The sequence below is a fragment of the Berghia stephanieae genome, chromosome 13, assembly GCF_034508935.2.
Source record: "Berghia stephanieae isolate SIO BIC M18660-M18661 chromosome 13, UCSD_Bste_1.3, whole genome shotgun sequence".
Taxonomy (NCBI): Eukaryota; Metazoa; Mollusca; class Gastropoda; order Nudibranchia; family Aeolidiidae; genus Berghia; species Berghia stephanieae.
This window is the reverse complement of record NC_088372.1, coordinates 15,524,466-15,542,670: the sequence shown is the minus strand read 5'-3', so window position 1 is coordinate 15,542,670 and position 18,205 is coordinate 15,524,466. Positions and strand designations below refer to the sequence as shown.

The window sequence follows — 18,205 nt, the reverse complement described above, 5'->3', positions numbered from 1 at the left end:
CAACCCTTGAAGTCAATTCTTTATTTACTCAAGCAATCCCTGCCTGGCGTGTTAATGCGTATCAGTGCTGATGGTTTTCCTCGGATCCACGGAAATCCACGATTTTGGAGTCCAGAGGAGGAATTTCCTCCTTTTTAAAATTACATTTTCTCGAAACAATGTGCTAGCAATGGGAGAGTTGATGTGTGGTGGAACACACAGGTGCAGTTTCCCACTCTCCTGAAGTTATCTAGAGTATCAATGATAGTCTATCATCTCAATTAAATTGCTCTAAAAGTGCAGTAGAAATGAGGCTAAAAGGCAATCCTTCAACATTTTCCTACTTTTTCACTTTTTGTCACCATCAGCACTGGTGTATGCGTGCGTATAAGCAGTATGTATTCTTTTTGCAAATTGCCATGTATAAATATATCCTTTTTTTTTCTTTTTTTTTTTAAGAATGCCAATCTCATATATACATACATTAAAGCAAGCATTCTGCCTTACCTAACGTCTCTTTATTTCTTCTTTTTCGCCCTTTTCTGTCAGTTATATATTGTTGCTTGTACCTGCTGTATGTTTTATTTTATCTTATGATAATGAACAGAAATCTTTGTTAATATAACAATGTAGATGTTTAACATTCAGGATCAATAAAGTGCATCTTATCTTATCTTTATCCACTCCCATCGCAGGAATTTTTCAAGGCCCACCCAGTTGCAGCAGCAGAGAGGACTGTCCAGCAGAGCATTGAAAACATTCTCCTCAACCACCAGTGGCTTGCTAAAGAGACCAAAGCCGTCACTGAATTTCTTAGGACTTTTCAATAGTTTAAAATGTCAAGTCCGATCATGTTTATGAAGAGTTTGTTCTACGTCTCCTTGTTATCAGTCTCAGAAATTTATTTGTTGGAAACCACAATCAATGTGTTATTATTGTTGTTGTTGTTGTCACTTTGAGCAACAGCTGATGGGAATATTAATTTTTATTTAGTAATGATTGAAATGGTTTTATGATTTTATATTTTTGCTGTTGAAAAATACACTGTTGATTTGAGCTTTTTAGTCATCGTTTTTTTGTTTTTTGATTGCTTAATTCCAAGATATTCTTGGAGCAGGATACTTTTAAACAATTTTTATTATTATTGATTTAATTGCAAACTGGAGTTTAGTCATATTTTTTCTCGTTAATGATCTTTTCTTTCAATTGTTTACTTAGTCAAAGAGCTTGGCGTCCTGCATCTCCTCTTCTTCCTCTTCCTCCTCATATTTCCTCTACTTGCTTTGGACAGAAAGAATGCTGTTAATGGCCAGGTACTCATTTTACACCTGAGTACAGTGAGAGAATGTGAGTAAAGAGCCTTTTCCAAGGACTCAACTATGCGCAGAGCGAGGCTCAAACCAGGACCTTCCGATTCAAAAGTGAGTGTCATACCACAAGACCACATAGCCACACTTGATTGAGTTTTGTGGTACTTATTGCCTTTGATTTATAAAAGTCTTTTTTATTATTTTTGGACAAGGAACAAAAAAGTGTAACTCAAGTCTGAGAATGTTAAAAAAGCACAACATTTATAAAGTTTCCCTGTGAGGCAAAGTTATCCTGTATCACAGTAAATAAACTAGAATAATCTGCCGAGCTATTGGCCATAAATATGGCTTTATAAGAGACACAATCCTTTTTTGTTCTATGAGCCTTTGATGGACCTTTACCATGTAAAATGATTAAGTGATTAAGCAAGAAAGGTTATAAAATAGAACATGAATTAAATAAATTTGGTAGATAATTATGATAAGAATTTTACTTATGGATATATGCATGTTCATTATAATCTTCTTAGAAAAGCGATAATAAGTAAAATTTTGCTTATAAATGATATACAGGCAAATTTCTTTACTTAATTGCACTACTTATTCATTAAACAAAAGTTTTTATTTTTTTTCCAATTTATTTTTTATTTTTTAATGCAGATTTCTTTTTGTCCATTTTGATTATTTTTCAATATTATTATATTCAACTTTAATCTTGTTTTTAAAAGATTGTCAGGGGTCCTCCATTTTGTCTATTTTCTTTTTCTGTTTAGTCCCAAATGATTGTTATTGTTTAAAATTAAAGAAGTTTTGTAAAATTTAAAAAAAAAAAAAGATAAATGACTTAGCGTTTTGTAATTTATTTTTTTTTTTTAAGATCTATATTTTTAACTAATTGTTGGCGATTGTTGAAATTTGTCTTCCTGGGTAGGGTTCCTGACCTCCCATAGTGGGCAGGGAGGTAAATGCTGTGTCCTCTATCCCCCTATATCTATTTTCCAACATACTCTCTGTTTTGTCTTGGAATGAGATTACTTGGTTTTGTCCTGGCTCTGGCTGGGAGGGAAACAGTCCAATGCATAGTTATTGTTTTGGGAGATGATTTTTTTTTTCCTTGTAAATCATCTCTCTCTTATATAATTATATTTGTTATTCTGAATGTATAATGTAAGCATTTGAGTGAATTTCTCCTTGTTGGATTTTGTGCTTGTGTCCGGATGAGACTTATAGGTGATCTCAAAGTCAGTACATTGGTGGTATGCTCTTTGAATTTACATCTGATCCCTATTTGTTCCCAGTACCCCTTTGTCTTAGTTTCTCTTGGGTGATTTAATTGTAATTCTAGAACTTTTTACTATCCCATTTTCTTCGTTTTTACTGGCGCTTATATAACCTAAACGTGTTGCAAGTGCCGTAAAACCCTTAAAAACAAAACAAGTTCAGGGGGTAGAGCGAATTTAAAACAGAGAGGAATTAGTTTGTGGAGCCACGTTATCAAGGGAAATAATCCACGAAATACTATTATTCGATATCAGGACTAATTTATTTCACTGGTTTACAGCGACCTCTTGCGGCGTATTTTAAATCGTGCTCCAGAGAAGAAAATATGCAATGGATTGGTGTCTTTTTGGGCAGACACGCATAAATAGGACCAAATCTCATGACACTATAATTTTTATGCCTTAAAAACCAATGAGAAGTGAATAAAACTCGAAGGCTTTAGATTAGAAATGATCATAAAAACCGAGCAAATCTGGGGTAAAGCTGTAGAAGCTGCTTAATAATGCCCTATACTTGTAGTTTTGATATTCCATACTTCAGAATGCATATTCTCTTCTTGTTTAATCTCTGACGCATGATTTTAAAAAGTAAAGAATAGTTAAAAGTACACTTCCGAATGAATTGTATCCAAAAGCAGTTGGTCTGGAATTTCATGAATTACTTCCCTTGATCCAATTGCAACATTACAATCCGTTTTTTGTACTACTACTACTACTACTACTACTACTACTACTACTACTACTACTACTACTACTACTATTACTACTACTACTACTACTACCACTACTACAACTACTACTACTACTACTTCTACTACTAATACTACTACTTCTACTACTACTACTGCTACTACTACTACTACTACAAATACTACTACTAATACTACCACTACTACTACTACTACTACTACTACTACTACTACTACTACTACTACTACTACTACTACTACTACTACTACTTCTTCTGATTAACATCAACTCCATATTGACGTAATTAAATTTATCTCCTTGTTTAACGGGTCACAGACTACATTATTATAGCACAGCACATTTTGTCCCCAATACCTTACCTACAAACATCAAACATAAATCAAATATAGCTGGGTGGGGATCCTGACCTCCCATAGTGGGCAGGGAGGTACATGCTGTGTCTTCTATCCCCCCATACCCGTTTCCCAATTGTTTCCTGTCATTGTCTTGGAATGAGATTACTTAGTTTTGTCCTGATCCTTGCCGGAGCTCCTTGGCTGGGAGGGAAACAGTCGAATGTATAGTCATAGTTTTGGGAGATGATATTTTTTTCCTTGTAAATCATCTCTCTGTTATACATTGTATTATGTTGAGTTTACATATTATATTAAATGATTGGTAAACATTCGAGTGTATTCCTCTTAGATGGGACCTGTGCTTGTGTCTGGATGAGACTTTTAGGTGATCTCAAACTAAGTGCATTGGTGTCTGCTCTTGGAATCTACATCTGATCCCTATTTGTTCCCAGTTCCCCAATGTCTTACTTTTTCTTGGGTGCTTTTATTGTAATTCTATAACTTTTTACTATCCCATTTTCTTCCTTTTTACTGGCGCTGATATAACCTAAATGTGTTGCAAGCGCCGTAAAACCCTTAAAAACAAAAACAAACAATCAAATATAGATCTTTTGGGCTTTGTGATCAGCGATAACATGGCGCTTGGCTTACTATCTGTATGTACGATGGTTTAAATCTGGCGGTACTCATTTTACTTCCTACCCACTATACCTGCTGTCATGTAGGGCAGCAACGAAAGAGCTACATCTTTCCCTGTCCGTGGTCATCGTCATCACTGGAGCTCCAGGTCCTCTCTCATTTCTCCCTCCACTGGTCTGGCTTTTGGCGTTACAATTGAGTCCTTGAAAAATGCTCTTTGTTTGTTTTTTGGGGTTTTTTTGGGTTCAATTTTGGATTGTCATCATTTTTTTATATCTTTTTCCCATTGAAAAAAAATAACCTAGAATTTGGCCAGTCCCACCGCTGTTTAATAACCTTATCAGTAATCTTATCTGTTTATTAACCGCAAATGAAGAGGCATGTGTGATGTCATGACACACGATCTCAAAGTCGCAGAAAAAGTCGGGTAAAAAAAAGAGCAGTTGACGTTAGAAATGACGAGATAAAACCTAATCCAGGATATTATATTATCTATAATTCACGTACTTTTAAATTTGTGTGATTCTGTGAAACAAATCGCACACGCGTCATTCATTCACACACACACACACACACACACACACACACACATTGTTTGCCATAAAGTCGTTATACATAATTCTGAAATAAGCCACAACTAGAGCTGTTCACTGAAAACGTGACAAAACACATATTTTTGCAAATGAACTTTAGATTTTAAAAGTCAATTTTTACAATGACCACATTTGTTATTTACAAGATGATTTAAAAGGGAAAAACTATAATCTCCCAAAACACACAGGCACGCGTTTTTTAAATGTTGGTCAATCACAGCATTCTTCAAATATGGTCGATTAAAATAAACCTCATCTTGTCAAAAACTCAAAAAGATGAGCGTCATTTTGATCGATTGATATTTAAGGACGAGTTTTTGGGCTAAAAGATTTTAAATATTTTTCATCAGGTTTCGCCAGAAATATTTGGCGGTATTATAGACCCAGGAGGTCCCGATAGCTCAGTTGGTCGAGTACTCGATTCACACGCAGACAGTCCTTCTGCGTTGAAGCTAACGATCTTAAAGTTGTCCATGATGAGGGCCGAGGGCTATCCTTTTACCACCCTGACGGTGAAAAAGTTGTTAGTGTTGTGACTGTTGTAGGAATTGGTCTCCAGCAAGGGATTCCAGGGACGAGACGTGGACCCTTGCTACACGTCCCCGCTTCACGCGCAAAGGGACTGAGATCGATTCGGGATGAAGTCGAGATTTTTTTTCTACCACCCTTTAACTTGTCCGTCCACCCAGCAGTGATTGGGTAGCTGGATCTCTCATGATTGTTGTATCACTGGTAATGTTCTCTGGCAAGTTTTTGGAGGCCGTGTCCCTGTCATCGTCTGCATAAATATTGTGCATATCGACGTAAAATCGCATCGTTGCTCGTGACTATGTTTCCATTTGCGTCTCTTAAACAATTGACTTTGGTGACAGACTTTATTCTTTGAGTTAACTTTGCAATCGAGTCGTAAAAGAGTTTAGTGTAGAGTGTTTTTTGATTTTCTATTTTCTTGCATTCTTCATTAATTAAGCGTTCTTTTGCTTCTCTACACTCCATTTTTATGATTTTATTGACATTTTTATTATCCATATGTTTCTGTTTAATTTGCTCCTTTTATCCATTTTTTTCAAGTAGGTACTTCGTTTGTCAACCATTTTTGCTTCATTTCACAGGAAAGATGTCTTTCATGGGCTCCGTGATCACACTTGGATATATCATTCCAGTTCTTGATGTCAGGTCTTCCAGTCTTTATTCACAACATCTTTGTATTCATCCGCGGTTAGAGCATCTAGTCTTAGTATATCAATTTATTTGTCGTTTTGGCTCTTGTTTCGAAGTCTTAACCATTTTCAGCTTTAATCTAAGACCACATTTTATAGGTCGATGGTCGCTGTTGCAATCTGAGCCAGGAGTGGTCTTTGCTATTTTAATACAGTTCTATTATCTTTGTGGTATTAATATGTAGTCAATTTGATTTCTGTCAAACCAAAAACTAGAGGTGCCTAAATGAGTCAATAAAATGGAGAGAAAGATAAAGGGAGTAAATGCGACTCATAAATTATAAGGGAACAACACAAAACAAACGACGTTTCGGCCTGTGGCCTTTTTCAAGTAAATACGACTTTGTCATTTTGTTAAAACAATATCGTTCAATGTCGAAGAAAAAAATAATTAAGGTATCCACTTCACAATCTAGCCATTAACTATATGATGCAATCCCTGATAAGACTTTTCAGATATGATGTTGATTATCATTATTGTTTTTATTATTATTATTATTATCATTATTATTATCATGGTCATATCGATTTCTGATTTTCGTCATTGACTTGTTTTAAAAGGAGCATGTGGACATGTGTATATTGATTAAATGCATTGGGTTTTCAAGGGAAATCTTTAGTGAAAAGGTTAAACAATATGTTTTTAAACTTCTTCATTCTAAACACTCTATTTCTGCCAGGTAGGTGTGATAATATTCATTACCTAATGTTAGTTTATATCAGGATAAAAGATCCTCTTCGGTATCTCGTTTTTGGTTGGTTTTACATTTTTTTCTGTGCAAGTAACTTATGACCTATCGCTTATTTTGTGATACCGCAATGCAGTTAATGCCAACGTTACCTCAGTCTTTTCTCAAGAGAGACCTTAAAGAAAAATTATCATATTATATATATATATATATATAATATATATATATATATCGACGTGAATATATTATTCAGGTCTGACATCCGAAGACAATTATGGGCCTCGTTTAACATTCAGGCCTGCACACCTGCCCCCCCCCCCCCCTGAAAAAATTGCCTGGAAATCCGCGAGAAGATTGGGTCCGGGTCCAGGGCGGAGCCCTGGTAGGATGTCAGGGGGATAACGTTCCCTCTGAAGCCGAAGCTTTTTCAATATAACATGAGCAAAGATCCCCATTTCCCGGAATATTTTCTTAGAATTTTACCAATTCAATAGGCTGTGAATCAAAATGAATTTTTTTTTTTTCCGGCGGAGCGAAATTGCCGGAAATGCCGGCATTACCGGCAAATTTTCAGGCCTGAACATTGTTGTAATGGACAATATTATTTTGCGTCATAAGGAAAAAATTTAATCACAACAATTTATTAGTCCCCGATGAATTGGATTATCAGACATACAAATAAGTTCATATATATATATATATGGGAGGTAGGCATCAATGGGGAGTGAACCCAGAACTGTGTGAGGTGGATACCAGTGGGGAGTGCACATGGAACAATGGGGATGGACACCAATGGGGAATGGTCAAAGCACTATAGGTTGAGATACACGTGGCCTGGGACCGTGAGATGTGGACACTACTAAGGAGGTAACCCAAGGCTGAGGAAAAAGACACCCAGTGGAGAATAACTCCACAATCTAATTGAAGTGGTCAAAGTGGGGAGTGGACCTGAGACTGTGGGAGGCGACACCAGTGTGGATTGAATAGGAGAGGTGGAAATAACTGGGGAGTAAACCTTCGACGATGGAAGATGCACACCCGTGGGGAGTGAACCCGTGACTCAGAGAGGTGGATACCAGTGGAGAGTGAGTAAATCCAGGGCTATGAGAGATGGATACCATTGGGGAGTGAAACGGTACCAGGGGAGGTGGACGCAAGTGCAGAATAAGCCTGGGATTGTGAGATGTGGGCACTGCTGGGAACTGAAACCAGGGATACGGAAGAAAAGATCAAGTAGGGAGTGAACCCGAGACTAGCTGGGGCGGAGTGAGGAGTGAACCTGGAACAATAAGCCTACATCCTGTAATCTTGACAATCCATTTCCATAGTCCTGGGCTCGTTCCCCACCCATGCCCACCTAGGTAGTCTAGGTATTACTTTCGCCGACCTCCCATAGTCTCTGGTTCACTCCCCAATTGAGTGGAGTTTGGAGATTTATGTGGATTTCGATATCAAGGGATGTATAAAAAGCATAAAATATGTTCGAAAAAGTTTATTATATCGCAATAGATGTTGTTGATGTTGATGATGATGATGATGGTGATGATGGTAATGATGATGATGGTGATGATGATGATGATGATGATGATGATGATGATGATGATGATGATGATGATGATATTATAAAACTATCAACATGATCAACCTGTTTGTTTTGGATGACAGATGATTGCAAATGAAAAAAAATATTTTCCGATTACATATTGTTGTAAAAGGATATTTGTTTGAATTAAGATGTGAAGAAATATTCTACTCTAAATAAAACTCATACAACACACACGCATACACACAGACACACACACACACACACACACACACACACGAATTTGCGTACAACATAATATTATTATGACTAGCACAGCTGTACAATAAGATGATGAAACATTACTCATGTTACACAGCCTATTGCATATCATTAAAAAAAATAATCTGTAGATTGAATTTTAAAAGTATCCGGTTATTTTTTATACAGTTTCTTATCTCGACGAGAAGATAATTCCCTACATGTGAAACAATCTGTTTGAAAGACCAAGATATCTATCTACGCCGGTTTTAGGGCCATTTTTTTGGTAGAAATAAAAATTTTAGCAGCTACGAGATGTTACAAGTTTCACATCTAAATCTTAAACATAAGACTCCTTCCGCACTAGGACAAAACTGTCCCGGGACAAATTTGTCCTGTCCCACTGGAGAAAACTTCTATTCAAAAGGGGTTCCGCACTAGGACAGGACTGTCCCAGGACACACCTGTGCGAATGCATTATTTATTTATTTTTACAAGATTCAAAAGTGTATTTGTAGGCAATTGCAACTCTAATAATTCACATTTTATGAATCAACATAAGATACGACATGACGATAATGATTTTTTACACTGAACAATGGGATTTGTTTACATAAGATTTATATAATCATGACATATTCTTATAGCAAGAGTAATATTATTGTTGCTGCTACTACTACTACTACTACTACTACTACTACTACTACTACTACTACTACAACTACTTACTACTACTACTACTACTACTACTACTACTACTACTACTACTACTACTACTACACTTACTACTACTACTACTACTACTACTACTACTACTAACTAAATACTACTACTACTACTACTACTACTACTACTACTACTACTACTACTACTACTACTACTACTACTACTACTACTACTACTACTACTACTACTACTACTACTACAACTACTACTACTACTACTACTACTAGTAGTAGTAGTAGTAGTAGTAGTAGTAGTAGTAGTAGTAGTAGTAGTAGTAGTAGTAGTAGTAGTAGTAGTAGTAGTAGTAATGGATGAAATAGAGGTTGCATATTTCTGTGCTTTACTACGTGGAAAAAAAAAAAGACAAATTGAAAGAGAAAACAATATTGGGTGCATCCTTTAATGACCCAAAGATTGCTCAAGGGTCAATTCCGTAGACTCTGTGGTGATCTCCGATCTTATCCTAAAATGACTTTCTTGGAATCACCTCATTTTACCCAGGTGCAAATAAGTACCAGTTCGCTGATGAAAGTAATCTTTGACGGACTAGCATCATCCAAGAGGATAATAGAAAGTCAGCATGCTTCGTACCCGAAAGGCATCAGTTGACTAAGTCACCTCGCCTAGCTCAATTTGCGGCGCTGCACTGCGGCTGACGCCTGGGTTATACCTCATCCTAGCTAAATTGGCGGCGCTGCATTGCGGTTGACGCCTGGGTTATTCCAGTCTTCCCTTGGAATAGACCGTCGAGAAAAATTTCCCATATGGGATGAAAAAGGGAATTTTATTTTTAAAAAAATTTAAACGGTTATCTGTCTGCTCAACGCCACAGAAACATGGATAAGTTCCGGATTTATAAGCTTAGGAGGCAAGATAGCCCATGGTTATCGCGTTGTACTCTGGACTCAGAGGTTCTGTGTTCGATTCCGACCGAAGCCAATTTGTACTTTCTAGAGCAAGAAAATTTACTCCAATTACTCACTCCATTCAGGTGTAAAAGGGAACCTGTCAAGCTGGGATAGTAATCTGCGATAGACTAGCGTCCTGTTCAAAGGTTTTCAAACAAATACGTTAATTGTCCGCTTCACGCTAATGAAACCGGGATAACTCCTGCACCATTGGCTACAAGGCTCTAAAGGACTTAATTTGTCTTACAATGAGCCCAAGTGGCTCAGAAGGACTTACTTAAAAATATTTTCATTGAGAATTCCCGAAATAAATAACGATAAAGATACTTGATCCCACAAGTTGCCGAATAGATGTGAGACCGGTTTTAGAGTTACTGCTGTGTCACAGTGTGACACTTCTTAAATTATATTTATAAACATACGTTTTTAAATTGCCGAAAATGTTTATGTTGCTATGCCTTCTGTACGTGGTTTCATCACATAGAATTATTTTTTGAATTGTTCTTGCTTTTTTATATTCAGAATTAAAATACATAAATAAATTATAACTGTGAAATTGAATGTAAGCTTCAGTTTAATATACCAAAACAGATAAAATGGACGTTTCGGGTTTCCCCTTCATCAACAACACATGATGCATTAAAAACTACAGACGAATGAGATAATTTGGTAGTGGCATTGTTAAGGTGCATAAACAAAAACATTGATGGGCAGGAAATTGTATGCTACTTTGTGAGGAAGCGCAAACTAAACAGAGCAATAGAAATTTATAAAAGGTGCGTACTTAATTATGTCAAAAGAGGGGAGGCGGGGAGGAACTGTGTAATGCAGTATAGAAGACAGTGAACTAAAATAAAGTGTGGACTATTGTTGGAAAATAAATACAATGGAATTGGAAATAAATACAAAATATAAGGGATGTAGGTATAAATATATTAGTGGCATTAGCAGCAGCAGAAGCAACAGTAGCAGTAGTAGTAGTAGTAGTAGTAGTAGTAGTAGTAGTAGTAGTAGTAGTAGTAGTAGTAGTAGTAGTAGTAGTAGTAGTAGTAGTAGTAGTAGTAGTAGTAGTAGTAGTAGTAGTAGTAGTAGTAGTAGTAGTAGTTGTAGAAAATAAAGTAGAAAATAAAGACAGGCATTTCAATTTTGACACGGCGCCGCCAAGTCTGGGACTTTTTTGTCCTATTGCGGAAGACTGCTATATTTTTCTACTATCACAAACGATATGAACACGGGACTGGGACAGTCCTGTCCCGTTGATTTTGTAGCATTTCACAACTGCTTGGGACACAACGGGACTGTTTTGTCCCGTCCCAATAGGTGCGGAAGATTTCTCTAAATTCTATATGTTACAGATTTGGGACAGGACTGTCCCGGGACAGTCCTGTCCTAGTGCGGAAGAGGGTTAAGAGGTAGTGTATGATAAAAGCAGGCCTGCCTACTGTCGTGGAAAATAATTCGTATAATTACGAAATTTTGACTCAAATTTCAGAACTTAAACTTCGCGAATCCCAAGTTTGAGAGGTTTTCCCAAGATGAAGGTAATTTAAATCGATCGGTTCTTGTAGGAGGAGCTTTGTAGCCAATTTTTTAAATACGAGATTAAAAACAATAATTTCAGAGTACGGCATTTAAAAAAAACCCCCAAAAACTTGAGCTTTTATATAGCGCAATATCCACTAAACGTGCTCAAAGCGCTTTACAAGGGGTCCCTGGCCAACAGCAACACATAACATGTAGGACGAGACATGACGCCTGTCAGGCGATATTACAAATTTTTGGGACAGAGACAACGCTGTTAACGGCCAGGTACTCATTTTACACCTGAGTACGGTGAGAGAATGTGAGTAAAGAGCCTTCTCCAAGGACTCATCTATGCGCCGAGCGAGGCTCGAACCCAGGACTTCCGATCCGAAAGCGAGTGTCATACCACAAGATGAAATAGCCGCACAACTGGTTAAATACTATTCTTTCTGACTGGCTCTGAATGATCTATGGCCTTCTTATCAAATATTTAGATAGATTCTAAAACAAAGATTTACAATAGTCTAACCTTGCAAAAATAAAAGATGATACGAGTGTTTTAATGGAATTGCTGTTGAAGTACTCGGTACTTGATTTATTTTTCTGTTTTCATAAAATAATGTCTTACATAGATGATTTATCTGATTTATATGGGAATCCATGGGTACATTATAGTCAAAATGCACTAACATTTGTACGAATAGCTTTCGTATTGAACGTAATAATTTCAACTTACAAACATATTATAAATCTATCAACAATATCAATCTGTTTGTTTTGGATGACATATTGCATATCAAAAAATATTTTACGATTACATATTGTTGTAAAAGGATATTTGTTGAAGAAGTTTGAATTAAGATGTGAAGAAATATTCTACTCTAAATAAAACTCTGGAAATATTAGCTTAACCCGACTTGCAAATATGCAGGTCTGACATCCGAACGCAATTATGGGCCTAGATTGATATTGTTGTAATGTTGAATACTTTGAGACATTTTTTGAGATTTCCATTACAACAACGAGACCATAATATATTGGGTTATCAGACCTGCGAATAAGTGCACATCGACTAAAACTATTATTTAGTTTAGATCAACCATAAAATGATGATTATGTTGATAATCTACTTTAAAAAATTCGATTTTAGTTTATTCTGAATTTTGGAAAAGAAAAATATACATTTCTTAAGTGAAAAAACAAGATCTCAACATTATGAACTCAAACGATTGACTCTAACTTCAGTTTTCAGCCTTTAAAATAAATATTTAAAATATAAGCTGGATTGGTTATCAAGTCAACATCTTTGCATTTGAAGTTGGGAACGAGGATTCGTGGGACCAATAATATATGAACTCTAATGCACCAATGCCAGACGAAGAACAAAGCAATTCGAACCCTCAGAGAAATTGTAGAGAAATCTCTCATTAGATAAGGATATGGATAAGGAGGAATGAAAACGAACTCCACCAACAACATAGGGAACAAGTAATATCTTTTCATCAACGGAGCCTATGGAATACATAGGAGTCTTATACCTAGATGTACCCCCCCCCCCCCCCCCCCATTTTTTCTGCTTAAAGTGTAAGATGTTGAGAACCGAAATAGTTTGTTTTCTCTGAAGGCTTTTTTTCCATATTTGTTATTTTATCTATCCGAGTTTCTCTTGCCTCAAACTGAGAGATGAAAGTGACACGGCTAAGCGCTCCGTGTGTCAGATCGTCTTGACCTCAACGAAAGGCCGTGGTAGCGACCTGGTAATATTATATAATTGATCTGTTTTGGTTTTTCGTTAATGTTTTATTTTTATGTGGTATGACAATCGCTTTTGGATCAGAAGCTCCTGGGTTCGAACCCGCTCGGACCATAGTTGAGTCCTTGAAAAAGGCTCTTCATTCACATTCTCTCATCGTATTCGGGTGTAAAATGAATATCCGGCCGTTAACAGCGTTGTCTCTGACGTAAAAAATTGTAATATCGCCTAACAGGCGTCATGTCTCGCTCAACATCTTCCGTGTTGCTGTTGATCAGGGAACTCTTGTAAAGAGGTTTGAGCAAGTTTAGTGGATATTGCGCAATATAAGAGCGGAAGTATCTTGTTCTTGTTCATTTTAATACTATTTTGTGCCCCAGCATCTCAATTCGGCAATAGGTCGTGGTAAAGTAGAACTCGAAACTTGAATCAAAAGTCAACATGGTAAGAATAAATCTATTTGTGACATTGGCATTTTAACTGGTTCGTACTGTGGAAAAACAAACAGGTATTTATAAATTTGGCCAGAGAACTCGTCCTTTAAATATTGACCGATTTAAATGACCCTTATCTTGAAGAACAATTCTCAACCCCGGGACTTCGCGAAGTCTATCGATATTTGCATTAAAAGTTTTCTGGACAAATTTTTAAATACGTGTTTTACCAGAGTACGACAGTTAGCTGGTTAATCAACTACATCAGTGTTAACAATGGGGATGATTGATTCAAATACAATTGCTCAGCTGTAACCTAAAAAATAAATTGTCAGTATTTTGTTATACCCCGATATAATAGCTAATTGAAAAAGTGGTCCACATCTTTTAACAATGTTCAATAATAAAATTTGTATTATTTTGTTTTTTTTTTTCAAAGCATTCTCAAAGGTAATTGGTGAAGGATGTCCCCCAGGATTACAAAGGGACCGATATCTCAAAGTCTTCCAAAATCGCTGCTACCGATTTGAAGTCAATGAGAAAACAACATTTCAAGAGGCCCAAGCACAATGTCTAGAAGAGGGAGGTAATTTGGCGATGCCAAAATCACAGAAACTGAATAATTTCTTGCAAAATCAACTAAAGAATACTTACAAAATGGCCGATTTTTATTTTTGGATTGGTATTGAATCTATTAGGATATCGCCAAATCGATACCGTAACCAATGGGTGGACGGCTCTCCATTGACCAATTTTATTCATTTTTATTTCGAAATTTATGGGGATCTTAAGGAATGCGGATTAATGTTGGCACTAAATGGATACTGGTTTCTGAATACGTGCCGTAGTATTGTTTTTCAAAACCATCTAAAGAATCGGTTCGTTTGCCAGTACCCGCTTGTGAAATCTGATATCATCACGATATTGCCGCCCAAAACTTCAACAAGCTTTTATCAAAATACAACGATCACGACCCAGAGGCCGATTACAGAAACAACGGAAAGTGATCACAACAATAACAACGACAACACTATCACCCCCACCACAAACAACAACAACAACAACAACAGTGATTTTACATCCACAACCTCTTCAACAAAATTCAAAACAACAACAGAATCATTCAAATCATCAACGTTGAGGTTCTCAACAAGAAACTTGCAATCGCAATTAAAAACTGCAGCAACTCATTTATCAACAACTGCAACTTCGAAAGCAACTATAACCGAATGTCCCTCTTTCTTCTGTACTTCGGATTGTAGTGCTCACAATATTATCCAAGACACTACAACGGGGTGTATTAAGTGTGTCTGTAGTGATTAGCACCAGGACTATCAAAAAAAGCTGTACATGAAACAGTGGCAGAGAATGCTGAGAAAAACACATGAAATAGCATCCAGATAAAAAGCAAGCCTCGACTTTTCCGGCATACTCTGGAAAAACCCATATTTTAAAATTTGGTCAGAAAACTCGTCCTTCAAATATCGATCAATTTAAATTACCGTCATCTTGGCAAACAAACAAACCAAAAATCTCTCAAACCTGGGACTTCGGGAAGTTTGAGAGCAATATCCATTAAACGTGCTCAAAGAGCATTACAAGGGGACCCCAGCCAACAACAACACTTAACATGTAGGACGATGCATAAAGACTGTTAGACGGTATATTACAATTCATTTCGCACAGAGACAACGTTTTTAATTTGTCTGTGATTTCTAATTTCCTTTATATTGCCCTTGATAAATGACGGCAACGTTCGCAAAATTCAAATCTTCTAGAACTCTAATTAGCGATAGAAATTGGTTAAATGAAATAGAAAGGGGATGGGCTATGTTTGTTGGAATTTCCCAGAGTAAAGGAGGATAAAGATCACCAAGACCAAAGCATTTTGTTACACTAATTGTTACGAAATTTCAATAACTTTATTACCCGAAACAGAAGCGCCATTAACATAATTCTCATCTTCTTTATTGTCAACGAATGGGGTATAAGCGGGGTCCATAGAATTAAACGAATGAGAATACGTACGAAGCCTAAAAAGTGTCCACCAATGAAAGCATTCAGCGCCATTTTGTTGTTGGCTGAGAATGTAGTAATTACCATTCATTCGGTATCTATGTCAACATAACGACACAAGAAAAACAACAAACAATATCAAAATCCACAATAAAATGTTTCAGAACTGTTGCGTATATTTATGGCACAACGAAGCTGTCAAAAAATGAAGTTAGAGAATGTGTGTAATCATGTATTATAATAACCTGTAATGTGTTTTCCAACCACCACATCATCTACTACTACAACCACCACCACAATATCATCACTAACACTACTACTACAACCACCAGCCCCATATCATTATCACTACCACTACTACTACACCACCACCAGCACATCATCATCACTACCACTACTACAATCACCACAACCACATCGTCATCACTACCACTACTACTGCAACCACCACCACCATATCATCATCATTACCACTACTACCACAACCACCACCACATCACTACCTCAACTACTACAACCACCACCACAATAGCATCACTACCACTACTACTACAACCACCACAACCACATCGTCATCACGACCACTACTACTCCAACCACCACCATATCATTACCATTACCACTACTACTACAACCACCACTACCACCATATCATTACCATTACCACTACTACTACAACCACCACAACCACATCGTCATCACTACCACTACTACTGCAACCACCACCACATCATCATCCATATCACTACTACTACAACTACAACCACCACCACATTATCATCACTACCACTACTACTACTGCAACCACCACCACCATATCATCATCATTGAAATATTTTTTTTTTTTTAATTGAGCTTTATATCGTGCAATATCTACTAAATGTGCTCAAAGCGCTTTACAAGGGGTCCCTGGTCAACATTTAACATGTAGGACGGGACATGACGCCTGTTAGGCGATATTACAATTTTTCGGACAAAGACAACCGGCCAGGTACTCATTTTACACATGTATACGGTGGAAGAATGTGAGTAAAGAGCCTTTTCCAAGGACTCAACTATGCGCCGAGCGCGAGGCTCGAACCCAGGACCTTCCGATCCGCAAGCGAGTGTCATACTACTAGACCACATAGCCGCATCATTACCACTACTACTACAAACACCACCACCACATCATCTTCACGACCACTACTACTACAACCACCACCACCACCACCATATCATTACCATTACCACTACTACTACAACCACCACCACATCATCATCACTACCACTACTACTACAACTACAATCATCACCACCACCACATCATCATCACTATTACTACTACAACTACAACCACCACCAACACCACATCACCTCACTAACACTCAGTACTACAATCACTACCATTAGGTTTTGGAGCTTTACTTCATTTGAAATAAGGAAACTTCGGAATTGTATTTGGCATTGTGTTTATATATCATAATATAATTCTAATCAGTTATCTATTTAGAACTAGATACTATACAATATGTATGCCAAATACCACCCCAATTCCCCTTTCGCGCGGGAATTCCTCTTTCGGCATTGAAATTGAGTGTGAGAGAGTCACAACTACACACATAAACAACAGAAACAATTTAAAAACAAGACTATGACACGCAACCACTCACACACGAGGCTATACTGTTTATCCTTTTCTCTATATAGAATAGGACAAGACAAACAATAGCTTGACTCTCGCTACACTTCGCATTGATGTTTGTCGTCTCACGAGTTCAACTCTCGGTTGACCTGTCAATATTCCTTTTTGCCTCGGACGTAATCATTAATAGAATGTTGTGTGGTTTTGACCGTGAAGAAAACCTTAAGAAGTCACATTTATATCATTTTATAGAGATCGTTTTGAATAATTTTGAGTTAAACGAGCGAGCAGCAACTTGTTTTCATGAACGGCCGATCAGCGCTTGTTTACTATAGTAACGCGATTCCCAGCCAACATCAAAATGGCGGATATTTTTCTCATCGAGGCCGCTGGTTGGTTAGCCAATAAGAGCACCGTACGGTTTCCATTGGGTAAATTCCTTGGCGGGGTACTCATTTAGAAAAACAATACTAATTATTATTATTATTATTATTATTATTATTATTATTATTTTTTAATTATTATATTATTATTATTATTATATTATTATTATATTATTATTATTATTATTATTATTATTATTATTATTATTATTATTATTATTATTATTTTATTATTATATTATTATTATTATTATTATTATTATTATTATTATTATTATTATTATTATTATTATTATTA

General features: G+C 36.7%; 2 protein-coding genes across 6 annotated transcripts in view; both read left to right on the top strand.

Moving 5' to 3' along the window:
- LOC144958531 (puromycin-sensitive aminopeptidase-like) overlaps positions 1–2,123 on the top strand; it is a 37,676-nt gene extending 35,553 nt beyond the window's left edge. For all 5 annotated transcript variants that reach the window (XM_078890566.1, XM_078890565.1, XM_078890569.1 and 2 more), the window contains exon 22: positions 675–2,123. In XM_078890566.1, coding sequence (XP_078746692.1) covers positions 675–809 — 135 coding nt within the window. In that variant the 3' untranslated portion in view covers positions 810–2,123. The remainder of the gene's footprint in view (positions 1–674) is intronic.
- A 4,362-nt stretch (positions 2,124–6,485) lies between these two features.
- Positions 6,486–17,506, top strand: LOC144958718 (uncharacterized). The gene is made up of 2 exons (XM_078890889.1): positions 6,486–6,747; positions 14,324–17,506. Exons 1-2 carry the CDS (start codon positions 6,705–6,707, stop codon positions 15,205–15,207), a joined length of 927 nt encoding a protein of 308 aa, XP_078747015.1. The 5' UTR covers positions 6,486–6,704; the 3' UTR covers positions 15,208–17,506.
- The last annotated feature ends 699 nt before the right edge of the window (positions 17,507–18,205 follow it).

Bases quoted from the DNA above. Each gene is read 5' to 3' on its own strand.
- LOC144958718 (XM_078890889.1), top strand. From the start codon at position 6,705: ATGTTTTTAAACTTCTTCATTCTAAACACTCTATTTCTGCCAG. The intron at 6,748-14,323 runs GTAGGTGTGATA...TTTTTTTCAAAG, and splicing joins AAACACTCTATTTCTGCCAG to CATTCTCAAAGGTAATTGGT.